The 27,375-nt window shown below is 36.4% G+C and overlaps 1 protein-coding gene across 2 annotated transcripts; it reads right to left on the bottom strand.

Moving 5' to 3' along the window:
* Positions 1–776: 776 nt before the first annotated feature.
* Positions 777–24,941, bottom strand: LOC123552059 (baculoviral IAP repeat-containing protein 3-like). Of its 2 annotated transcripts, XM_053541629.1 has the most exons (12): positions 24,236–24,383; positions 23,334–23,553; positions 19,298–20,259; positions 19,015–19,117; positions 18,206–18,517; positions 17,291–17,356; positions 11,081–11,190; positions 10,751–10,799; positions 6,707–6,802; positions 6,299–6,376; positions 5,929–6,024; positions 777–5,327 (listed from the first exon to the last, which is right to left on the bottom strand). In XM_053541629.1, exons 3-12 carry the CDS (start codon positions 20,198–20,200, stop codon positions 5,128–5,130), a joined length of 2,013 nt encoding a protein of 670 aa, XP_053397604.1. In that variant the 5' UTR covers positions 20,201–20,259; positions 23,334–23,553; positions 24,236–24,383; the 3' UTR covers positions 777–5,127. The 2 variants fall into 2 exon arrangements, with proteins under 2 accessions (XP_053397604.1, XP_053397605.1); XM_053541630.1 differs by lacking the exons at positions 23,334–23,553; positions 24,236–24,383 and adding an exon at positions 24,836–24,941.
* Positions 24,942–27,375: the final 2,434 nt, after the last annotated feature.

Here is a 27,375-nt window from a genome sequence, read left to right as displayed (position 1 = left end):
GGCACCCTGCATTTTTTTTTTATCTCAGATCTACCAATTCTGATTTTTACTCTGTAATAAATCAAAGTTAATATTATTTTGTTATTTCAAGGGTACTAATCTCATAAATTTCTCTTGTTTATTATTTTCTTGCTTTTTCTTAAAGGAGGAGAAAGCTATACTTTTCCCCCTAATCTCCATTAAAAGAACCTCAAAAAAATTTTATATCGTTTATGGTCAATATTAATTCTTCATTACTTATATTTTCTGCTGGTTCTTGTGAAGATTGTTCTTCTGAAGCGTATTGTCTTTTAATCTGCATTATAAGTTGCTTAGTTTGTTCAACAAATTGAATATCCCATAACAAAGAGTTGTTAAATTTCCAGTAGGAGGTACCTTTCTTAAACTTTCCGAATTCAAAACTTAATAAAATCATTGAATACTCTGTTCTATAGCCTGGTAAAATTGACGCATTACTCAAGTCTGTGTATAAATTACTGGAAATTAGGAAAAAATCTAGTCTTGCGTTAGAAGGGGCATTGACCTATTAATGGTAGCCGTTCAAGAGTGTTCCTCGAAGTGAATGTAACTTATTTAGAGCAGGGTTAACAACTCTTCGGCCAATTGATCAGTGATCCGTCGAAAGTCGATAAAATGCATTGTACTTGTAGGTCAGTACTTATGCTATATGTATATAAAATATTTGTGGATCACTTTGCTACAAACCTCTTACACCTGGGTCTGTTGAAACAGACATGACCCCCGCCCCCGCCCCCCACCCCATGTTTCTTTTGTCGAGTGTGCATGTTAGTGCAGTTATTTGCTTGGATGGTTAATCATTGCGTGTCACAAGTTGCCCGATCCAAACTTAAACGCCGAGTCCATTATACAAATAATACAATGAAAGATAAAAAATGTATTAATGCATCAAATACAAATGTTAATTTTGCAGACACAATTTCAGTGTTATAATAATGTATTCTCTTGGACTGGCGTTGGATTCATATTTTTGTTTCCTTTGAATATATTATCATTATGTAGAGAATTCGTTGAGCATCTCGGCCTCGGATTTTCGGTAGCTGGACTTGCCTAGCACAATGCATTCTCCTTGCATTGTCTAGTGCATCTGTGCTTATCATATTTAGATCTTCAGCATCATAGCGTTGTCTACTTCGTTTCTATGCATTTTGGCTAGAAATCTATCCTTTCATGCTTCATTTCATGATACTTCTATTTCATACAATATGCCAAGATATTTATTTAATTTTCTGTAATGGCATTATAATAACAAGAGATCACAGAGTGATCTTGGTGCCTACCATTGAGCCATTTTTTAATGTTCAAACTTTCAAGACCAGTTCAAGGTCAAAATCAAGGTCAAATTTCATTTCGGTACACAACACTGTGCATGTAGTCCAAATTTGAAAGCCGTGGCTTGAAAAATGTGAAAGTAGGTCATTAGATCAATTTCAAGGTCAAAGTTCATTTCGGTAGACAGAACTATGCATGTGCTTCAAATTTGGAGGCTGCAGCTTGAGAAATGTGAAAGTAGGTACTAGGTAAATATCAATGTCAAATTACAATTCAGAACACAAAAATATGCATGTCGTCCAAATTTGAAGCCTGTAGCTTCAGAAATGTGAAAGTAGGTCACTAGGTCAGTCTCAAGATCAAAGTTCATTTCGGTACACAAAACTATGTATGTGGTCCAAATTGGAAGGCTGTAGCTTGGGAAATATTAAAGTAGGTCACTAGGTCAAAATCAACGGCACATTTTATTCCGGAACACAAAACTATGCATGTGGTCCAAATTTGAAAGCTGTGGCTTGAGAAATGTGAAAGTAGGTCATTAGATCAATTTCAAGGTCAAAGTTCGATTTTGGTAGACAGAACTATGCATGTGCTTCAAATCTGGAGGCTGTAGCTTGAAAAATGTGACAGCAGTTACTAAGTAAAAATTAATGACATATTTCAATTCAGAACACAAAAATATGCATGTGGTCAAAATTTGAAGCTTGTAGCTTCAGAAATGTGAAAGTAGGTCACTAGGTCAATCTCAAGATCAAAGTTCATTTCTGTACACAAAACTATGCATGTGGTCCAAATTTGAAGGCTATAGCTTCAGAAATGTGAAATAGGTCACTAGGTCAAAATCAAAGTCAAATTTCATTTCGGAACACAAAACTATGCATGTGGTCCAAATTTGAAGCCTGTACCTTCAAAAATGTGAAAGTAGGTCACTAGGTCAATGTCAAGGTCGAAGTTTGTTTCGGTACACAAACCTATGCATGTGGTCCAAATTTGAAGGCTGTAGCTACAGAAATGTGAAAGAGCTTCAGAAATGTGAAAGTAGGTCACTAGGTAAATCTCAAGATCAAAGTTCATTTCGGTACACAAACTATGCATGTGGTCCAAATTTGAAGGCTATAGCTTGAGAAATGTGAAATAGGTCACTAGGTCAAAATCAAGGTCAAATTTCAATTCGGAACACAAAACTATGCATGTGGTCCAAATTTGAAGCCTGTACCTTCAAAAATGTGAAAGTAGGTCACTAGGTCAATGTCAAAGTTTGTTTCGGTACACAAACCTATGCATGTGGTCCAAATCTGAAGGTTGTAGCTACAGAAAAGTGAAAGTAGGTCACTAGGTCAAGATCAAGGTCAACTCATGTCAAGGTTCATCTTGCCACTCAAAACTATACATGTGGTCCAAATTTGAATGATGTAGGTTATGGACATGAAGATTCTAGAAGTTTTTCCCTATATAAGTCTATATGAACCATGTGACCCCGGGGCGGGGCAATATTTGACCCTAGGGGGATAATTTGAACAAACTTTGTAGAGAACCACTAGATGATGCTACATTACAAATATCAAAGCCCTAGGTTTTTTGGTTGGACAAGAAGATTTTCAAAGTTTTTCCCTATATAAGTCGATGTAAACAATGTGACCCCCAGGGCGGCGCCATATTTGACCCTAGGGGAATAATTTGAACAATCTTAGTAGAGGACCACTAGATGATATCATATACAAAACATCAAAGCCCTAGGCCCTGTGGTTTTGGACAAGAGGTTTTTCAAAGTGTTTTCCTATATAAGTCTATATAAACCATTTGACCCCCAGGACGGGGTCCATATTTGATCCCAAAATTGTAAATTAAATATGTAAATATTTGCATTAGGGAAGACCCGTTACTAATGTTGCGAGAACTTGTGGGTCGACCCTTTTGCCTATTATATGTACAATTGAAGTAGTTATCTGTTTATATATTTATATATTGGCAATAAAATATGTTTAAACTATCTATTTGATCCCAGGGAAATAATTTGAACAGTCTTGGTAGAGGACTACTAGATGATGCTACATACCAAATATCAAAGCCCTAGGCCCTGTGGTTTTGGAGAAGAAGATTTTTCAAAGTTTTCCCCTATATAAATAGATGTAAATTATAAAAATAAACAAAGGGCCATAACTTACTCAAAAATTGTTGAACCAGTCTGATTTTCAAGGAGACACAACTAGGGTACCAATACATCATTCTGACAAAGTTTGGTCAAAATCCCCCAGTAGTTTCTGAGGAGTTGCGATAACGAGAAATTGTTAACGGACGTACTGACGGACGGACGGACCACGGACGCAGTGATCTGAATTGCCCACAATCTGATGATGGTGGGCTAATGAAAGTCACGGCCTTATCCCATTCAATCAGCATTTGTTATTTATTGTCAATAGCCAGAAGCGACAGGACACTCTTACTGATATATTCAGATTGACACTGAATTTAAATATATATCATTACACACCGATAAAAAAAACACTCAACTAGAAATATGATTGACAGTGGAACCATTTCAAAAACTTGGGAGGAAGATGCTTTGAAATAAGATAAGCGAACACCCACCAAGCCGCTCATGAGAAGAAAAGGTTTTCCTTTTGAAGCTTCAATGGCCCTTTGGCGCAGTTAAGCAAAACCACTTGACAAACAATTGAGAATGGTTCATCCCTGGTTGCTACAGACCAAGTTTATTGAAGATTTATTAAGCGAATCATGACAAGAACATTTTTTTTCTATTTTATGCACTGGTGACCCCTTTAAAGAGGTCAAAGATTAAACACCTGAGCAACCTCGACAGAGGTTCATGCAAGTATGCTTGTTAAAGACCAAGCCCGGTGAAGATCCACAAGCAGGTTATGAAGTTATGAGAAGAAGTGGTGGTTCAAAGGTTTTTATCTATTTTTAATCCTGGCTTTCCTTATAAGGTGCCAAGCAGAACCATTTTAACAACCCCGAGAGAAGTCATTGCAAGGTTCCTACTACACATCTAGTGGAGTTATGGCCTTTGACGTGGTTATAAAAATATAGCAATAATTTTGAACTAAACAGCTCGTGCTAGTCTCACTATAGCCTTTCCAAATCATATGCCTGTTGTTGCATTGAAAGCAATGCTCACGCTGTTTATCTACTGTAACATGTCTTTTATAATTTAAAATGCAGTGCCAGGGTTGAACCATTTACTCCTGCACAGATGTTTACATGCAAATAAAATCGGACATGCTATGTGACCAAGCGATAAAAGATTGAGAGAGGTCTGCAGAAGAATGCTACAGACTACGTTTTGTGAAGATGCATCGTGAGAAGAAGTCGTTTACACATGCACATGTATTTTTCTAACTTTTTTTCTAACACTAGCAACCCCTAAAAAGAGACCAAGCAGAACCATACATAACGCTGACCCTTACATATCAGATATTAGTTAACATAAAAACAAAACAGAAAGGTACATGGTCTCGTTCCAGTATGAAATCCCGAATTCTCTAAAATATATATGATATATCGTAATAACCAATCACAGTGTTCCGATACATACACACACATACACTATTTTATCTGCGCCCACTCCACGCACGTAGCTTGCAGTACAGATCTGCCGGCTGCCGACTCTCACTAGACATCTGGTTTGCTTTACACCGATCACATATCATTGGGTATGAACTGATCGATAGTTGCTACCTGGACAAAAGCAGGACTTAAGAGTTGGAGTTCTAAGTCCATCCCTGATGGCTTCCGAACCGACAATCTCTTGGGAAGGAGTCTGGCGCTCTTCTCCTTCACAGCTGAGCTTCCTTTGCAAAGCAAAGACTTTATTCCTCACAGTGGCATAAATGTTTTCACGGTGCCCGTTATCTTTTCTCTGCACGTGGGACACCGTTTTACCTGTACCGCACACCTCTCACAGCACAGCAAATGACCACAAGGTAAAAAGGTAATACACATAGTTTGCTCCATACAAATCTTGCAACTGGTCAACTCTTTTAACTTCTGATTCTCCGCCTCCGCAGAAACTGCTTCTGAAACAGCAAATCAACTTAGGAAATCAAAGGCGAAGTATCGTCATGACGTTATAAAAACTATTTTTTCAACCAAAATTGAACCTTTTAAAATCATTTGAGAATTATACTTCAGGAATAGTACACTTCTGCATCAAACATTCGCAGCATTGTATTAGAAAACTAATCACAAATAGAACAGGCATTGGCACGGGCAACGCTGAGTTTTGTTTTGAAAGATTTTTCATTTTCATATGTTGGATGTATAATTGCGTCTGGCTTTATAATCTTAATGCATGACCTGCTTTTCGACTGCAAAAGAACGCCACGTGAAACCTTTATGTCTGAAATTTAGACTTCTATTTAAAAACGCCAAATGTTCAGTTTATAATGAATTTATATAACCAATATTTAATCAAATGTACAGACGCCATATACAAACGTTTTAAAAATTTCATTATATAATGTGCTATGCTATTTTATAATAGGAAGTAGTTTAAGGAATATTTAACCTCACAAAGCCTAGATTTCAGACTTAAAACGTTGATTGCATATTTTCACATCTTTGTTTTCAATTTTCAGTTGTGTATTATGTAAACATGCAAAGCTGCAAAGCTTATACCTTGGTTTTTACCAGCGGCTGCTTTATTTTTAGCTGTAGACGAAAGTGAAGATTGAGAACATGTTGTTGCAACTGCTTGCGATGGGATTTCTTCTGCTGTAAATTAAAGGATATTTTTGACAAATAAGTTAACTACAAACCGAAGACATAGATCCAACATATACATGTCAATCAATATTAAATATAGCCATCGTTAAGTTTGTTTTGGAGAGTTATTCTAGATTTCATTTTTAAAAAAGCAACAAGACACCTTGGCAATTAATGCAGCTACTTCAAGGCATATGAGAGCGTGTGTGTGTGTCTTGACTTGTTGGTATATTATATCTGGACACAACTATTTCCTCATGTACATGTGTTCAATATTTAGTACCTGTGCTGGCACGTCCTAGACTTCTTTCATTATCCAAAAACCAGTTTAGTGCTTGATCTAGTGTCACCTGATATTCACCTACAATTGAATTTCAGGCGTTATGTACATGCATCTACACAGATCTACAAAAATATTTAAAATTAATAATGGCCATATGATCTGAATAACAAACGAATATCAAACAATTAGTAGAATAAACTGTAAAATGGTATATTAATAGCGAATTACGACAGCATAGTGGTGACACAGATCGGATGGATCCTTGGCGAACGTTTGCTGAATAAAATTGCTAATAATATAGTTAAATTCCATTTACATGCATGCATAGTGTACACAAAATTTGTGAGTTTTGCGTAATACATTTCACAGCGTGTTGTCTGGCAAAGGAAATTTAATTTAAAAACTAACCTGTTTGTTGTCTAACTGCCAACAAAGCCTCCCAGGCATGATCAGCTGAAATGTCCATTCCCTGCATTACATCTACAACTTCAAGGGTTCTAGTATCTGTATAAACAAAGAGAGGTAAGCTCAAAGTAAATCATTTGTGTAAGTTAATACCCGTGAATATCGCTATCTGAAGGAGAAGTTAAATGATTATAATATTCTATTTATTGTTGCAGACCATTTTGACACTTTTCATGACAGGGGGTCATTTTAATTTTAGGCTGTATAATTTCTGCTGAAAAACATTTTAACAAATTAACGAAGTAAAGATGCCAGGTTGCAAGAGACGTATTTGTTTTGTTTGTTTGTTCTGGGTTTAACGCCGTTTTTTTTAACAGTATTTCAGTTATGTACCGGCGGGCAGTTAACCTAACCAGCTAGTGTTCCTAGATTATGTACCAGTACAAACCTGTTCTCAGCAAGTAACTGCTAACTTCCCCTCATAATCAGAGGTAGGAAGACAAATTGTCTTTTATAAAATCGTCACGGAGAACATACGCCTCGCCCGGGAATTGAACTCACGACCCTATGATCCGTAGATCATTCTATTGAGCTAAGAGGGCGGGCTGCAAGTGACATTTGGCTACAATGTAGCACATACACATATAACAACGGAAATACATGAAAAGACGAGAATCTGACTATAGTTTCTGTGAATGTTTGGTCTTACAACAACCTGAGAAACTATAAGCTGGCACTCTCAGCTTGTACATGATGAGTATTCGATCGTTATTGAAACTTTAGTTTTTTTAAATCTCATTAAGAACACGTCAAGGATAAGATGTTTTATCACTATTGTAAAACGCAATATATTTGTGTAAATAAGGGATTTGTTTTGACTATTTACAATATTGTGAATGGCTCTAAGTAGTGCCAATTGATTGAAACAATAGGATTTTTTATTGGATTTGAATAGAGAAAACAACAGTAAGTTAACAGCCAGTTCTTTTGTTGATTTAACTACGAGTTGTAAACCAGAAAATAGAAGAGCCTTTTTAAGAAAGTCGAACTGGAAGGTAGAAATAACGGTAAACTTTTAAACAGGTCATGAGTCATTTACCACCTGTCGTATTTTGTCATTGGTTTTCACGATATTGCAAAATTAGTTTTATCTCTGGATTCCTAATATACACTGGTTTTGCAAGTATCTTGGTAGTACATTGTAATGTGTTACATAATAAAAGTATTCTTAACAACAGTTTTGCTAAAAATGGTTTTGTTAAACTCACTTGTCACATAAAAATTTCTATTGTTGGTAATGAGGGCACTCCTTCTTAAGGTATAACAATGTTTTTGTGTGTGTGTAGTGTGTGTGTGGGGGGTGGGGAGGGGGGTGTAAAAACAACTGACTATGTCTTTGTTATTTGTCATTCACCGGAAATTCAAATGTGATACCACCTTAACATTCAGCTAATCTAATCTGATCTTTGAAACTATCAACGGCTGGCAACGTGCGTGGAAGTCAGAGTTCACCATTACACCACCTTGTCATTGGTTACCTACACATTTTATTTTAGTTAATATACAGATATTTCAGGACGACTCGCGTGAAATATCGAAGTGCCTGAAATTATCGGCGAATGTTAATGAATGCAAGGGTCAATACTTACGGACACAACTAGAGAAACTTGTTTTCCCTGATAGGCTGGTCATTTTAACTTTTGGGGTTGAAAACTTGTTCCAACATAAACTTTTTCGTGTGGTTTAAGTAGTATGTAAGGAAATGAAATATAGCAAACAAATACTCAAACATATCATGGCACATTTTTGAGATACTGCATCTGGAATTCTGAAGTAACTTCTAATACGTGTTGACGTCTAATACGTGTTGTAGCCGTTATTGTTGACCATTATTATGCTGTATTGTTCTACTACTGGTATACTATAGCATAAATGTTTGCTTTGAATATCAGAAAAAAAGATATTCAAGTACTGGTAGGCCACATTTAGTGTTTTACCATCTTTGTCAAAAAGCGTTGGGGTGCCCAAATTCAGAACATAGGTGTCAAAATTCAGAAAAAAACGAATTTCTAAACAAATTTATACATACATATTTCAAACTCGTCGGCACTGAAGTTAAATGGGGTTTAACACTAAACATGTGTACCTAAAAGTAAGAAACAACAAAGAAACATTCATAAGAGAATCGTAAAACAAAACTGTATTCACAATGTTACTGCAGATGCTTGGGGTACTTGATAACATCAATATGCTTGAAATTTATAAACAGTAAACGGCAATTATTTACAAAATGCTTCTTTAACTTCTTTTTTATGCAATGCATGCATATGAATAAAGAAATGGTACAAACATTTCGTTAGACTGACTTTGTTTTAGATAAATCTACGATACTTTATTTGATGAAAATCAAAAGGAAGCTGTGCCTTTAAATATCACCATATTTTCAGTGTTTGGCTTGGATTTCTTTCGAGAACATTTACTTATGCTGAAATTAGTTTAAGGTTCTGATATTATTTCTAGTAATATAACCGGCTTATCAAAATTGATATCAGTGTTGTTCAATGTATATATAGAGCTGCATATCAACCTGTTGTATTGCAATCACAATAATATTATGTACCCCTTTATACACAATAAAGAAATATCTCATTCTGGAAATCTACAATTGTTAAAGACTCGCCACAAAATAACTGTATTCTTTTGTATTTCCATGATGGTAATTATACATGATTTGCACGAAAAAATAGAGAAATAAAAGTATCTAGTTACAAACTGACAGGGACATTAATACGGCCAAGACAATGTGTTTAATGTCTAAATAAATTATTATATAAATGTAGCAGTATGTATAGTACTTGGTGTATTAAGGCGGGTTTAGGCCACACTTTGTTCCTACTGTGTAAAATAGTTATTATTCTATGTTTTTAATACTATGCTGAAAAGAGATTGACTGAATAAGTTCACACATTGATTCAGGGAGGGCATGAATTGTCCACCTGTCATCTTGTAGAATAGCTGTATTATACAAGTATTATTAGAGGTCATGTGAGCTCACTAGAATATGGTGGGTCTTTAATAGATTTTATTTTTATCGATACCAATCAACTTACTTTAAACATAAAAAAATGTGGGAAAACTGATGAAAAAACACAGATACTGTATTATATACTATTAAAAGAAAGTCATGATTTGTAAGAAAGTTATATTGGGTGCCTGTGACCTTAACATTTGAAAGAGGAGTCTGGGTATTGCTCAAATCACATTGTCTTGTAATGGTGAATATTTATGCAAAGTTATTTGAATGTACATCCACGCATACAAAAGTTACAGACCAGACAAAAAATACCAAGTATTGTTTATCTTTTTTAAGTGTGACATTGACCTTGAGCTAGAGGTCTGGGTCTTACGTGCGACATTTTATTTTGTTATGGCGAATGTTTGAGTCAAGTTTCTAGAATATCTAAACACGCAAAGTAAAGTAATTGCCTAGACCAAAAATGACCTATTATCTTTGACCTCTTTAAGTGTGACTTAAATTTAACTTCGGACATAGGGACCCTGGTCTTGCATGCGTTGCGTCGTCTCATTATGGCAAACATTTGTGTTAAGAGATTTTGAATTCTTTGATGAATGGTCGAGTTATGGACCGGACATGAAACAGATCCTCTTAGCAAAAATGACCTATTATTTTTGACCTCTTAAGTGTGACTTTGACTTCGGACATAGGGACATGGGTCATGCATGCGTCGTGTCGTCTCATTCTAGCGAACATTTGTGACAAGAGATTCTAAATCCCTTGATGAATGGTTGAGACATGAACCGGACATGAAACAGACCCTCTTAGCATATAACCTCCAATTGTGACCTTGACCTCCTGAGCCAAGTAACTTCAAAAACCCTTGCTGGATTGCAGTTTTGAACCGGACACGAAACAGAACCTTCTCATTTCTGTGTCCCTTTATTTCTTCGAAAAGGCGGGGACAGTTAACATATCGCGCAGCACCCTGTGTCTCGCGGATCATAAGGGCTTTCCACATATTTACAAACCTGTTATCATTTCAGCTCTTCCACCAAATTGCTCTTGTTGTCCTGCCATCTGCAACAAAACAAAAGATGATGTTGATAGTGGCAAGCTTGAATCAACAGTAAATAAAACTCAAACAAAAAGCTCGCAAAAATTAGTTGCGAAACAAAAATTATTGCCGTGAAACACTGGATGCTCCATAACAAGTATGTCTTATTCAATTTGCGTATCCCATCGTGAATTCGGAACACTGCACGAACAATGATGTAAGAAAAGAACAGTGTTCTACGACACTGTGAACCAAATACAAAATAAACAGTCATGTCGTTTTTAAATGTATATTAATTGCTCACATTTTCGGAAGTACGTCTTTGTGCTTCGGCGATATATCTTTTTTCCTTTACTGCTCTTATATATTCACAGTGTGGAAACCATCTTTCATGTTCTTCCACTGGGTCATCTTCTGTAAAAAATAAACTTGGTACATGTACTTCTGCCGTCATACAATGTGGCACAATAATTCGCTGTGCTATTGCATTTAGTCTGAATGTTTTCTGACAGGAAAGTATGAAAGGCAATATTGCTGTTTTACATATGTTACAATACTCAAGGCAAAAAAGAAGTATACTTCAAAATTTGTTTTTCAAAGTTGCATATACATCAGAAGAAAGAGCAATATGGCACTATTTCAAAACGTCAATTATTACTTTAAATTAAGATTCATTAAGTATATGTGATTTTGAATCGAGGAGCACTATAAAGAAAGAAACCAAATTGTCATAAATCATATTACAAAGCTGTGTCCTCTACACCCAATATTTGCAATTTCTGGCCATTTTTTATTATAAAGCTTGTTTTATGACAGATTTCAGTATAATTCGGTATTAGGGGTGTGATGTGCGGTACTCTTCATTAACTCTCATGAGCAGACTAAATCAACCAGTCTGCTATTTTTTCCTGCTCCACTTCCAAAAGATCTTTAACTCTCACAGCAGCAGTGTCGAATGGCGGCCGTAAGTAGTTGCTCCGTCCGTTGGCTCGGTATTATCTGACGTCTGACATTTCATGAAGATAGGATCATAAATATGACCTCTAGAGTGTTAACAAGCTTTTCCTTTGATTTGAGCGGATAACCTCTTTTACCCCAAATTACCCAGTTTCGAATTTGGCATAGGAATCATCACGTATTAGATAAACAGTCGGACCAAGTTACATGAAGATAGGGTCATAAATGTGGCCTCAAGAGTGTTAACAAGCTTTTCCTTTGATTTGACCTGGTGACCTAGTTTTTGACCCCACATGACCCAGTTTCGAACTTGGCCTAGAGATCATCAAGATAAACATTCTATGTAAGCTTGTATTATATAAAAGCATAAATGAAACCTCCATATGGCTGAAAGTGCCAAAATAGAAAGTTGTGCCCCTTTCAGGGGTATTAACTCTTAGAGCCCATGATGAAATATCGCCGGTTTTCGAAAGAAATCGAGACCTTATTGTGAAAGTGTGGTTAAAACCGAATGTAAAATGTCACTTCTATCGTGTTCACAAGGTAAAAATTAACAAATTTTGGCTCTTTCAGGGGTCAATCAAAGGCCGTAACTCCGGAATCTATGATTGGATCTGACGAATTCATCATGGAATCCAAGATCAATTGTCGTTAATGATATTTTGCAAGTTTGTATAAAATCAAACCAAAAATGAAGTCTCTACATGGCTGCAAAAGCCAAAATAGCAAATGTTGGCCCTTTAACTCCATAACTCTGGAACTCATGATGGGATCTAGCTAGTATTTTAAAAGACCTGAGATATTTTGCCAATACAAGTTGTGTGCAAGTCTGATTAAAATCGATTGCAAAAGGTGGTCTCTATCGTTCACAAGCCAAAATAGCAAATTATGGCCCTTTAAGGGGCCATAAGTCAGGAACCCATGAGGGATCTGGCAAGTTTTCGACAGGTATCGAGATATTATGCCAATACAAGTTGTGTGCAAGTTTGATTAAAATCGATTGCGAAATGTGGTCTCTATCGTGTTCACAAGAAATTGTGGATGGACAACGGACGAAGGGCAATCACAAAAGCTCACCTTGTCACTACGTGACAGGTGAGCTTAAAATCTTAACAACAGAATATATTTGTAGATTTAAAATTTTTCCATTGAAAAAAAGTGGATGGGGTAATATGTCAACGTGTAAAAATGAAACAGTTTTGTTAATGACATTTATGCTTATATAATACCAATATCATCATGTATGCATGGTGATCTGTAAGACCTGAAATCCCTATAACATTGAGTAGAATATTGTATGTTTTATAAAGTATCCCCGTTTTTTTTCCAGTTTTAATTAATTTCAGAAATGTTTGAACAGTGGGTAAAGAAAATGTCCTTAAAAATACAAGAGGACCATGATGGTCCTGAATCGCTCACCTCTTCCCACATGACCCAGTTTTGAGTATGACGTCGTTTTTTCTATTATTTGACATAGTGACCTAGTTTTTGAGCTCATGTGACCCAGTTTTGAACTTGACCTAGATATTATCAAGATAAAAATTCTGACCAATTTTCATGAAGATCCATTGAAAAATATGGTCTCTAGAGAGGTCACACGGTTTTTCTATTATTTGACCTATTGACCTAGTTTTCGAAGGTACGTGACCCTGTTTTGAACTTTACCTAGATATCATCAAGATAAACATTCTCACTAATTTTCATGAAGATCTCATGAAAAAATATGGCCTCTAGAGAGGTCACAAGGTTTTTCTATTTTTATACTTACTGGCCTAGTTTTTGACCGCACGTGACCCAGTTTCGAAACTGACCTAGATATCATCAAGGTGAACATTCAGATCAACTTTCATGAAGATCCATTGAAAAATATGGCCTCTAGAGAGGTCAAAAGATTTTAATAATTTTAGACCTACTGACCTAGTTTTTGACCGCAGTTGACTCAGTTTCAAACTTGACCTAGATATCATTAAGATGAACATTCAGACCAACTTTCATACAGATCCCTTGAAAAATATGGTCTCTAGAGAGGTCACAAGGTTTTTTTATTATTTGACCTACTGACCTAGTTTTTTAAGGCACGTGACCCAGTTTCGAACTTGACCTAGATATCATCAAGATGAACAATCTGACCAATTTGTATGGAGATCCATTCATAAGTATGGCCTCTAGAGAGGTCACAAGGTTTTTCTATTTTTAGACCTACTGACCTAGTTTTTGACCGCACATGACCCTGTTTCCAATTTGACCTAGATATCATCAAGATGAACATTCAGACCATCTTTCATACAGATCCCATGAAAAATATGGCCTTTAGAGAGGTCACAAGGTTTTTCTATTATTTGACCTACTGACCTAGTTTTTGATGGCACGTGACCCACTTTCGAACTTGACCTAGATATCATCAAGATGAACATTCAGACCAACTTTCATACAGATCCCATGAAAAATATGGCCTCTAGAGAGGTCACAAGGTTTTTCTATTATTTGACCTACTGACCTAGTTTTTGACGGCACGTGACCCAGTTTCGAACTTGACCTAGATATCATCAAGGTGAACATTCTGACCAATTTTCATGAAGATCTCATGAAATATATGGCCTATAGAGAGGTCACAAGGTTTTTCTATTTTTAGACCTACTGACTTAGTTTTTGACCGCACGTGACCCAGTTTCGAACTTGATCTAGATATCATCAAGATGAACATTCAGACCAACTTTCATACAGATCCCATGAAAAATATGGCCTTTAGAGAGGTCACAAGGTTTTTCTATTATTTGACCTACTGACCTAGTTTTTGATGGCACGTGACCCAGTTTCGAACTTGACCTAGATATCATCAAGATGAACGTTCTGACCAATTTTCATGAAGATCCATTGAAATATTTGGCCTCTAGAGAGGTCACAAGGTTTTTCTATTTTTAGACCTACTGACCTAGTTTTTAATGGCACGTGACTCAGTTTCGAACTTGACCTAGATATCATCAAGGTTAACATTCTGACCAATTTTCATGAAGATCTTGTGAAATATATGGCCTCTAGAGAGGTCACAAGATTTTTCTATTTTTAGAACTACTGACCTAGTTTTTGATGGCACGTGACCCAGTTTCGAACTTGACCTAGATATCATCAAGATGAACATTCTGACCAATTTTCATAAAGATCCCACAAAAAATGTGACCTCTAGAGTGGTCACAAGCAAAAGTTTACGGACGGACGGACGCACGGACGACGGACGACGGACGCTGCGTGATCACAAAAGCTCACCTTGTCACTATGTGACAGGTGAGCTAAAAAATGAATGCGGTTACCTGTGCTTTTTCTGCTCTTATTTGTCTTAGAAATTAATGATCCTCCATCCTTAAGTGGCATGAAGGTGTCGCTCTTTTAATAACTGATTCATATGGCAACAATTTATTTATTTATTTATTTTGTTGGGTTTAACGTCGCACCGACACAATTATAGGTCATTTGGCGACATTCCAGCTTTAACGGTGGAGGAAGACCCTAGGTGCCCCTCTGTGCATTATTTCATCATGAGCGGGTACCTGGGTAGAACCACCGACCTTCCGCAAGCCAGCTGGATGGCTTCCTCACATGAAATATTCAACGCCCCGAGCGAGGCTCGAACCCACATCGATGAGGGGCAAGTGATTTAAAGTCAGTGGCCTTAACCACTAAGCCACTTGGTTCCTCAGAGCGGCATGCAATATTTTTACAATGTCCGTTATCCTTTCCCTACATATAGGAAATTAATGTTTTTGTACCGTACAAGTCTCGAAGTCCAACATACGGCAACAAGACAGAAAGAGTATATTCACAGGTCGCTATCTATTTTTCAACGCTGCATGACTGTACTTTACAATGTCCGTCATCCTTTCCCTGCATACAGGAAATCGCTATATTTGTACCGTTTAAGTCTCTAAGTACAACATACGGCAACAAGACAGAAAGAGTATATTCACAGGTCGCTATCTATTTTTCAACGCAGCATAACTGTACTTTACAATGTCCGTCATCCTTTCCCTGCAAACAGGAAATCGCTATATTTGTACCGTTTAAGTCTCTAAGTACAACATGCGGCAACAAGACAGAAAGAGTATATTCACAGGTCGCTAGTGGTTTCTCAGAGAAGCGTGAATGTCTTGACAATGTCCGTTATCCTTTCCCTGCATACAGAAAATCGCTGTATTTGTACCATACAAATCTCATTATTAACCTACGGCAACGAGGCAGAAAGAGTACATTGACTGATGAAGCATGAATGTTTACACGATGCCGGTTATCGTTTCCCCACAAAAAGGACATCGGTGTATTTGTACAGCACACGTCATACAACATAAAACATGTAAAAAAGCTGGGAAAGTGAATATTCATCGCCCGATATTAATATAGCTTCGCGAAGAAGCATAAAATCTTTCATGATGCCCGTTACCCTTTCCCAGAAAGAAGTAAACTGACGCATTTGTACTGCACGCGTCTCATAGCATACGGTGTGGAAACAAAGCAAATGCTCGCTACCGGTTTCTCAAAGTAGCATGTCTGTTTTATCCTTTCTCTGTAAATAGGACATCGCAAGACTTATTGTCAGGTTTCCCGTTATCGACTGGCTAAATGTAAGACATCAATATAGTTTGGCACATGTCCGACAGCGTAAAGATGACAACAAGGAAGAAATTGTGTATTCATTGGTCGCTACTGGTTTCATGCGCTTCATGATGCCCGTTATCCTTTCACTGCCATGATGCCCTTTATCCTTTCACTGCAGGGCATCTCACGTCTCGCAGCACAACAAACGAAATGGCCACAAGGCAGGAATGTTGCAACCATAGTTTACACAAAACAAATCTTGCAACTGTTCATTTATTTCATACGTTACTTGCAAGTCTCGACGGTCGGCATACCATACTCAAGTTTGATTTCAGTAACAAGATGTCTTGCTTTCCACCGTTAAAGCTGGTGTTTTAATTAATTTCATAGAGCAAATTAAAATTGCAGTTAATAATATAAACTTACGATGAGGAAAGACTACAAGCTTCTCATGTTTGTATATTTTCAAAAGATAAATTTAGAGAAAAAACAAGATTTATAGTTAGAAGCTGAACTTTATTATTGTTAAGTTATGGGTAATTATGACAGTATAACAAGATATTTACAAACTGTTCACAAGATGGACAATTTACAACAGCATATGTACAAACATCATAGCTCGATATATGTCCACATCTGCAGTTGTATTATTACTTAAAAATCAATACATTTTACTATAGCACCCCATCAAAGAATACTACAGATGTAGACACCGTAATTTAACTGACTTTTCAGTGGCCTTTATTCTATGCAGTAAGAATATGCAAACCAACTTATGGGTAATCATAATCACATTAAAACTGAATCATTATTTTAATGTAACATTGTACTTTTAATTAAAAGGCATCTTGCTGCTAAAAACAAGAACGGGACCGATGAAAGGAAGGTAAAACCATTCACAACAGTTTATACAAACGATCATGTCTAATCATATTTCATGTACATTGTCTATTTTAATCAAAATCCTTACCTGCTGCCCAGTTTCTTAGACTTAGACCAACACCGCAACAGAAGCAACGTACGAAGTCTGCGCTACCTGTAAATATGTAAATGAACAAAGTTCATCAAACGCTACACGTTTTAAGCAGCATGTAACGTTAAATAGTTTTCATTGTTTTAAGAACAGTTAGAAAGTATATAAATATACACCTTTTTGGAAAGGTCTTTCTATATACAGTTTACTAAAGAGTGCAAAATGTCTTTCCAATCTCCTATGTTTAGACAAAGCTTACAGCTGGGGATAACAGGTTGTTTGCAATTTATACACGATTCCCAGGTAGATTTGAGAAAAACGTGTCTAAGCTTTTGAAAAATAAGACTTGTTAACATTTTATGACCTGTTTTTAAAGTTAAGGGAGTTTATGTCTCAAGCACTTCACCAGGTGTGCTGTTTTTTTTTGTCTAGCTGCAACACTGATGATGAGTACGCAATTTTTATTCCTGTGTCTCTTTGTAGTCATGACAACTTCATTTAATTTTGTTTTATCAGTTTAGTGTCTTAAAAGACTTTTATACAAGTTTTTTAACATAATGAAAAAGCTGCAAACTTTTGAAGATATCTGCGATTAAAATTTAAATAAGGGTTATATTCCCCCTCTTAAAATAAACTGCTATGGAGAACAATAGGACTGCTAAGAAACATGCATCCATTTGAACATCATGCTATCAATATTTTAAGTCTGATAAATGTCAAACTTCATTCATCATTAATATAAAGTTGGTGGCTAATGTACACTATTTTTACCTAGCGACTTGCGCATTAGTCTGTGTTTTACGTGATTTACAAACAATAACTCACTCGACTGCCTTATTTTCTTATTCTTTGTACATTTACTAATGCATGCGCTTGGAAATTCCGAAAATGGCAAATAAAGAAGTTAAGTACCAGTAAAGAAGAATCCAGCCTCTGCAAGCTCCTTTGGCGTCTTCGTGCGATATTCTTGCCAGTCTTGATACGAACGTATCCTAGCATCTAAGCTGCTCTGGTCGGGATGCTTAGGATTATTCACTGTCTCGTCGAATGGTGACCTAACTTGCACTGCGCTTGTACTTGCGATTGGAAGATTTCTTGTCTGAAGTTGCCTGTCTTGAGATGATTGTGTGTTAGATTCCCGCGGATTTAATCCGAGCGGTGCTACAGGTAACTCGGAGTTCATATTGTATCCTGATTCTTCTGTGATACAAGTTTGATTTGACACTGAAAATAAATTAAATAAATGGTACATTACTTTGTCAAATCATATAGATTTCAAATAAATCTTACTCAGTTTACAGACGGACGAAGTAGTATGAAACAAATGATAATGTGGTAACGATCTACAGCCTCCAAACACAATCGTTTCCGCTGTGTATCATTTTGGTATATCTTGAACAATGTTAAATAGTAACTTTTTTAACTAAAACTTAATCTCAAGATAAAGGGATTCATCTTAAACCTATTCAGTATTATGGTAAAAGATAGTATTCAAAATTTCAAAAACCCGATGAAAGCAGAATTACACCAGACATTATACTTTCAACAGATCTTCAAATGTCAAGGTTGATTTCGAATGTTTTATTTTAATTACTATGTACAGTTTCGTTCAATAAATTAAAACAGGGAAGATATGAAGGATGTTGTTTTCAAAGTCTGCAATGTATCAGCAATCAGACTGAATGTCAAATTACCTGTAGTATACTTGCAAATAAAACTACCTTGGTTAAGATGCGTCATTGCACTACTTTGGCCAGATCTTTCAAAAGCTTGGTTGCTTTCTTGTAGATTTACTGGCTGTTGTTCTTGGTTCCCGTATTTCATCTGTAAAGACAAAAAATCTAATTCTACATGTATCTATAAAAGTTAGCGACGTCTTCGTCTGTCTGCCAGTCGTGAATAAACCACCAGTGCGACAAAAACATAATGAAAATTTTGATGGTAATTTCTTGCAATATGATATTTAGAAAACTAGTACTATACGAATGAGATGAGTTTACTCACTGTGTGTTTTTTATTGGCGAGATTTATGTATCTCTGTGCTTCAGATACACCCGATGCGGTAGAACTACGCTCAGTTGGTCTTTCTGGTGTGTGGGTCCTGTATCGTACAGATTCCCTCGCATCATGTTCGGCATCGGGGCTGTACCTGTTGAGAAGCGTACAGTTTGGTGAAAGGCGTCTATGGATAGATGGTACGTCATCGTTTTGTGTCCATGCAGAATGCCTTACTGCACACCTAAAGCACTTTGTTGACGTTGTGCCCTCATTATGGTCGTGATAAAAACCATTCCTTGCCAATGATGCATGGTTTCCATACCCCGTGTAGTTAAAGAACGTACTAAACCGGTTACGTTCGCTGCTCAGTTGCTCTTGAGAATTAAATTGTTCTCCATCAAAGTAGGACCCTAAGCCATACAGAAAGAAATGGTCTGGACCTTTCAGTGTTGATTTAGAAACTGTTTTTGTAAACTTATTTTTCTTGAAAAATTTTGTTATTTCTTTTTGATAATTTCTTTCATATCTGTCACGCTTTTTGTGCATATATTTGTAGTTTCTCTTTCCAATACTGGATGACAAGAATCTGTTCATAAATTTGGTTGTTTCTGCTTTGAATGCATGCAAACCGTTGAAATCCGTTTTATTTTCTACATATGAACTGTCTATATCTGTCTCACAGTCCGATTCACTATCTTCATGTGTTGGAGAATTCCTAAATCTTCCTTGTTCATATCCACCAGATGGTAACTGCCTTTGTTGATTAGAGTTTTCTCGCGTTCTGTTATATCTTCTTACTTCCGACACGCCACAACTTGAACTAGTATCATCTTTATCAAAACTAAATTTTACGTCAATATTACTTCTCTTCCCATAATTTTCAAATTTAAAGTGATGAAAACTTGCCATGCCTTAATTGTAAAGCTTGGTTAGACAGATAATGGTGGTGTGCTTGCTGTCAATTCAATCTGCAAATTAAATAAAATATTATTTTCAACAAGAATTTACAACATGTGCCATACCTAATTATCTATCCTTAACTATACTCACTGAGGCATTGGCTTGCTCCGCCTTCTTGTCAGTGTGTCCTTTCTATTTCTTACAAACATGATGAAGTGCAACCTAGATAAAATAACTTACTGTGTCACGTACCAACACCACCCTATTCATGTGTAAACCTTGCAGTATGGAACGCCGCAGCTGTTTTATGTCGGGACATTCCATGCTATCTTATCAAAGTGCAATGTTAACTTGTCAAAACAGTGTCTTAATATGTTAGAAAACTATGTTATCGTGTCAGAGTGTGATATTGAGTTGTAAAAACAGTGTCTTAGTATGTTAATTAGTCATACTATTTTCTTAAAGTGCGGTGTTAAGTTGTCAAACAGTCTTATTATGTTAAAAAGCTACGTCATCATCTCAAAGTGTGATGTTAACTTGTCCAAATATATTATTATGTCAAAAAGCTCTGTTATCATGTCAATGTACCGAGTGATCTTCGTGATCTCTTCTGAGCGTGTTATTATGTTAAAAAGCTAGACTAAATCAAATGATACGTTAGCAAGATAAAACAGCCTTTTCACATAATAAGACACTGTTTCAACACCACACTTTGACATGATAAAATGCCTAGTTAACATAAAAATAAGACACCATTGGACAGGTTAACATCACACTTTGACATGATAACATAGCATGTCAACGTAATAAGACAGTGTTTTGACAGGTTAACACCACATTTTCGCAAGAAAACAGTTTTTTTAACATAATAGCATGCTCGGTAGACAAGATCACACGGTAACTTGAGATGATAATATATCTTTTATAACATAATAAGCCACTGTTTTGAGAAGTTAACACCATACCTTGACAAGATAACATAGCTTTTTTAACATAACAAAACACCCTGTTTTGACAAGTTAACACAACACTTTGACATAATAACATAGTTCTTTTAACATAATTAGACACAAGTAAACATCACTCTCTGACATGATCACATGAAATGTCCCGATATAAGAAAGCTGTGGCCTTCCATATTGCAGCATATAGACTTTTGTCTTAGTAGTATGTGGCGGAAACTAAAAAATGTTATAGTAAGATCAAACTATTTGCTTACTTCTATCTGTCGTTTCCCAATTTACTTTTCTATGAATTCTAAGTATCCTACACATTCGTGTGCTTCTCCATTTTTCTCAAGATATTACCAAAACTTTAACAAGATGAGAAGAGTGAGATACAGTGCTGCCGACTCGGAAAGCGTGCTTTGTCAGTCACGCGATGCTACACAACATTCTAGCATTTTTACTGGCTAAACGGTGGTAACATGCTAACCCCTATATTTCTGTGAAGGGACAGTAGTGGTCACTAATGAATGCGAAAATAGCATTCCTGTATATTCTGTATACAACTGACATTTTAAAGAGCTGCCAAACATACCTAGACCCATTTCAGAGAATAAACCAAAACTGACATAAAATGAAGAGAAAAGTAGGGGACGTGTATCTTCTAAGGGAGATTTCTCTTGTCTCATTTGCTTACTGTAAAATCATATCAAAATCATACTGCTGTAACCTGGTAGTACATTGACTTTCACTTTACCAAATACAACATCCTCTCCCATTTTTTCTACCAAAATGTCAAAAATATATCCATTAAACAAAAAAAAACAGCTTTACTTTAGACCTCTGTGGCAATAGCTGGTGAAAAAATAGTATTCAAAAACCTGTCCGCCATTACGTGACTACATCACATGGTTCCCACGCTGGTTCCCTTAGGCTAGTCAGGCCCAGTTAGGCTAAAATTGAATGGTCTGTAAAATTATCATACTAACCCCTGAATAAGTGGAGGGTTCCGTGCACATTTTGTCACAGATTCGGAAAATGTTTACTCTCCGGAGATATCCCCGTCGTTTTATGAAAATCAATATTTGTTTAATACTAAACAAGAGCTCGTAGAACACGAAATGCTCTTTTGGCAAAAAAGTTCTAGTGTTCTGAGTCAATGTGGCCTAGACTTTTGACCTACTGACCTCTGACACTGGTACTAATCACGTTTTTCCACAATTTTGCTTCATGTTTTTTAACCAACAACCATCATTTCGTACTTTTAGTATTGGCATTCCGATTCAGAGCATTCCTCCTGCACGTGCGCGCACCTCCAACGATATCCGTGCATCACTTTCCCAATGTTACTATGTCTTTTGTTTCGTAACAAGTTTCTCAGTCGTGTTTGAAATAACTTGAGCAAATTATTTTACACCAGAGAGTAGTGCAATGGATATCTAAATATTCGTCCTTTTCATTATGCATCCGTGATTTTGACACTTTTGAATCAAAACCACTTATTCAAAGAGATGCAAATGTTACCCTTTTAAGGCAACATTTTAAAGAAGCATTTAAATCAAAAGCTGTGGATTATTTGGTGATTGTATCTCTTAAATTACAGCTGGTAGAACTTTATCCACTTTGGATCGGGAAACCCATCTACCCCACTCTCCTCCGCCCCTGGTTAAGTTTAGCGAATATTTTTTAGCATTTTAAGGTGATGTCACTTTTTGAATTTGCGGTGAATAACAAAAAAAACAAAGAATATTCAGTTCTTTCCAAAAACCGTTATATCATGATTCAACCGAATAGTTTCCTTTGTCTACCAGAAAGGAACAATTCTTATATCTTAATATTGAGATTTGATACCTTTATAACAGACAATAAACTAAAACAATAGACATTCATATGTGACGTCGGTGAGCTCAACAAAGCAATTTCAAGCACAAATATTAATGTGGAATGTAAAGTAAGTTACACATTACAATATCCGTCCAAGATACTTTCAAAAACAATGCATTTGCAGAATAGAGAGATAAAAATAATTTTGACAGCTCGTGAAAACTAATGACAAATTTTGACAGGTATATGATGACTCATGACCTAATTAATTTTTTTCTGTTATTTCTGACTTCCAATTTGATTTTCATAAAATGGGTATTCTTTATTGTAGCTTACAACTCATACATTCAAACAATAAAAGAATATATTGTTACCTCACTGTTGTTTTGTCTATCCATCTCTCGTACGAATTCCTATTGTTTCAGTCATTTGTCAGTAATTAGAGCAACTCACAGTGTTGCAATCATACAAAACACATCCCTTATTTTCACATAGATATCGAGGATTTATCTAATGAGCACATGTATCAGAAACACAATTTCAATACCGACTGTGTATTGTAATAATGCTAAACTATCTCAGCTGTGACGTCTCCTTAACAGAGATATAAAAATAAATTACACTTCTTTGATTGTGCATAGGTGACGATCATAAAACGCATTTTATAGTTCAAACATCGTTTTTATCCAATGACAAGCGAGGGATTTTCAAAAACGTAACCAACTTATTTTCATATTGTTTCATAACTGAAGAATCTGATCCACTTAATCATGAAGTAGTTCAAAATTAACGAGTATTCATTGTTCCGCCTACTATGGATTTCCCACATTCTAGGAGGAGCAATTACCAAAGCAGGGACTGCATACAAGAAATAATGTGTCTACGTAATAAACGGACCAAATGGATAAATGAGCCGTGCCATGAGAAAACCAACATAGTGGGTTTGCGACCAGCATGGATCCAGACCAGCCTGCGCATCCGCATAGTCTGGTCAGGATCCATGCTGTTTGCTAACGGTTTCTCTAATTACGATAGGCTTTGAAAGCGAACAGCATGGATCCTGACCAGACGTCTGGCGCGGCTCAAATATCAAATTATGTTTTTAGTTTCATTTTAATACAAGCTGTACTTTCATAGTTCAAGTTTGACCTTTCTGCACCTTTCACTACCTCTGCTGGTCTAAAAATAAACCAGGGTGCACTTAGATTCTATTTTGTCTTGTTTTATTTATACATTTAGTTGCTTAAATTGTACTGTTAGTCAATACGAGTTAAACCTGCATATTATATTTCCATTGAATAAGAATATAAAATTGTGTTCCACAAACTACTCGATAAGACTTAGTCGTCTACTATGTATTTATGATATAAACTAAATTAAAATCTTCAAGCACTGGATCATCAACCGCTGTTTTGCTAAAGGTTAACACTAAAATGACCTTGTATAAAGTTGTAGTAAACATGTACTTCTCCTTCTTGAGTGAAGATAATACTAGCCAATGAATTAACAGAAGGCGTGGTTAGTTTACTTGAGAGAGAGCTTTTTGCAGTATTGACCTCAAGCCGGTTATAGATACACTTATTGAACTTCTAAATGCATTAAGTTTTGCCTTCACTACGCTACACTCCGTTTCGGCAAACTTAATTGCATTAGAAGTTCAATAAATGATCTATAACCTATACTTGTATCAATTTCAGCATGACTTTTAAAAATACCATCAATGCTCTTATTACAAGACTCCCGAGTCCGAACAGAAGAAGTACAATATATATATATTAATACAAAAGTTTGTTTACTGAATTCGCCGCCTTGCACATCAGTTTGCAAAAACAAACAAATATGAACAGGATACGCCTTACAAATAACAATTACATACCTTTCGAACGATTTCCTAGTCAGACTACTGCATATTGAAAAGAAATCTACTATGTGACCTAATACTATTTGCATATGAATAGACAAAATGTACAAGTTAATCATTGCGCATGCGTAGAAACCTCTACATTAACGTTTGGTTTATTTCTGGTATTTCCCCCGGACAAGCTATTTTTAACAGTTGGAAATACCAAACTAAAATAAATCATTCGTCATGTGGGGGGAGCGAAAAGGGATATTGAACAGCATATTTGTCAGTATATTGAAATATGCATTGAATTCCGGAAAAGGACTGCATATAGGACAATGGTTAGGTCGATTATTTCTGTGTCCTTATTAACCTTTAAAGACATTAGGTCTATGCTTTGCGATGACGGGACAGTTACCGTTTAAACAACATAACCACCTATAGATCTAGAATAGTAGTAACACGCTTTACTGCCATTCCAAAGATCCGAGCTTCGGATCCCGGCTCAAACATTACAAATTTCTGAGATGCTGTTGAGTATCTCTCCTCAACTGAGAAGCCAACACTGCCAATCCCCTCAACTGGGAGGCCAGTACTGCCAACAAAGAGTGTTCTTTGTGTATCACCGGGCATTTAAGAACCACCCCGGGGCAAGCTATATTGTAGCCGGACATGTCTCCTTCCATCCCCTCCCTCCCCCTCCTCTCTCTACCCCCCCCCCCCCCCCCCCCCCCCCCCCACCATCTCTCTCTCTATCTCTCTATGACAAAATATCATGAGCTGTTGCAGTGACCTTGGAATGAAACTTAGAGTGAGACTTTGGAGTTAAAATAAAATGCTTTTTCATAGATGAAGGTCATAAACAAGGCAAGTGGCGGAACAAGGATGTTGTTGGAAACGCTACTGATAATGATAATGATGATGATGATAGTTTTTTGTTGTGCTAGAGCTATTTGATGATGATAATTCAAAGTATGCTGATATTGCCTTTGTCAATGTGCTGTTTTAAACTGCTGATTATGAAAATGCTGCTGATGATGTTAATAGCACTAATTAATGATGATGATGAGAATTGAGAAAAGGAGGAAAAATAATGACAAATAGTTATGCCGCTTCCATGTTATGACAACACCACATCTTCATCGTTATCACTATACTATCATAATCTTCATTACAAACATCAACATCAGCATCATCACAATCACCACTGTCATCATCATCATCATCATCATCATCATCATCTGTCATTGCAACATCGTAGCTTTACTGACGTTTTTGCTGATGACCAAGACGAGAAACAGTTGTTGTCGGAAGATTATCATTATTATTATACCAGATTTATATAGCGCCCTTTTCATGATCAGTTTCACGTTCAAAGGCGCTTTACATAGTTCAAATGCAGCCACACAGGGCGCATAATTCATCCTCTACTAGTACAGACACAGAGCGATCTGACCAGAGGGACAGAGTGAGACAAAGCCCCACGACAGAGAGATCAGAAATCAGATGCAGGCTTGTCCGGCTAACTTAGCCTAGCTCGTTGCGAATAGACAGCCTGGTTCTTTAACGTGCCCAGTGTATAGCACTGATACACGCGATGATTGTCTGGGTTCCTGACCAGTACACCTCTAGTTGGGTGGGAAACACTGAAAAGCTTTTCTGAAAATTCCCGAGTAGCTGCCGGGGATCGAACGCCCGACCTCAGGATTGGAAGGCCAGTGTGCAAACCACTGAGCTATCCGTCCAAGATAATGGTTTGTTGTTGTTATTGTTGTTGATAATGACTACAGTACGTGATGGATGTGTTTGGTTTGTTGTTAATGATAATGGTGATCATTGCAACTCGGTTTTATCCCAAAGCATGAAATATTCTGGCCCCCGACGTATACATAATACTTTGTATCACTTCTTATCTTGTTGGGAGCTCCTGTTTCATTACCTCTCAAAAGCAGATTCAGTCAACCAGAGTCCGCTGTTTTTGATTGGTTGCTTTTTACTGGTTTTATTTTACTACTTTTTGATAATTTTAATATCTATATTGTCTGTACCTGAAGCCACATTTGCAGAAAAAGGTCCATTACTTAAGAATGAATTAAATCCCTAATAAAAAGGGACACGCTGTATTTTAACTAAACTTTTGCCATAACCCGCACCCCTAACACCCATCCGGACTTTAATACAATAACATGAGTAACACGTTTGACTGAGAGATATCTGGATACCGGGATATTTAAAAATCTGAACCAAAAGGAAGACTTTTTATAAAGCTGCCTATAATACAGCTTGTACTTCTAATGAACTACTTCTGAGGTCTTATGTTAAAATAATTCTATATCGTATGTTGTTAAGGTAAACATCTGAAGTTACAAAGTCTACATATGGGATCCCACGGAAAATAATTACATCAGACAACATGTTTAGTTCGATATCTGTTGACGTGGCAAATACAAATTATGACTTGTAAAATCATTACGAAAATAGTCATATACGCTTTAGTGTTTACCTTTTTGTATCTTACCGACTATAAATAAAATTTTGTACTTTGTCTCTTTTTCTTTTTGTCATTGGGAGCA

This window comes from Mercenaria mercenaria, chromosome 4 (assembly GCF_021730395.1).
Source record: "Mercenaria mercenaria strain notata chromosome 4, MADL_Memer_1, whole genome shotgun sequence".
Classification (NCBI taxonomy): Eukaryota; Metazoa; Mollusca; class Bivalvia; order Venerida; family Veneridae; genus Mercenaria; species Mercenaria mercenaria.
The sequence above is the reverse complement of the archived record's forward strand: the minus strand, read 5'-3'. Positions and strand labels throughout refer to the sequence as shown.

Bases quoted from the DNA above. Each gene is read 5' to 3' on its own strand.
- LOC123552059 (XM_053541630.1), bottom strand. From the start codon at position 20,200: ATGGCAAGTTTTCATCACTTTAAATTTGAAAATTATGGGAAGAGAAGT. The intron at 18,518-19,014 runs GTAGTTTTATTT...ATTTATTTTCAG, and splicing joins AATGACGCATCTTAACCAAG to TGTCAAATCAAACTTGTATC. The intron at 6,803-10,750 runs GTTTGTAAATAT...TTGTTTATACAG, and splicing joins AAGAGCTGAAATGATAACAG to ATACTAGAACCCTTGAAGTT.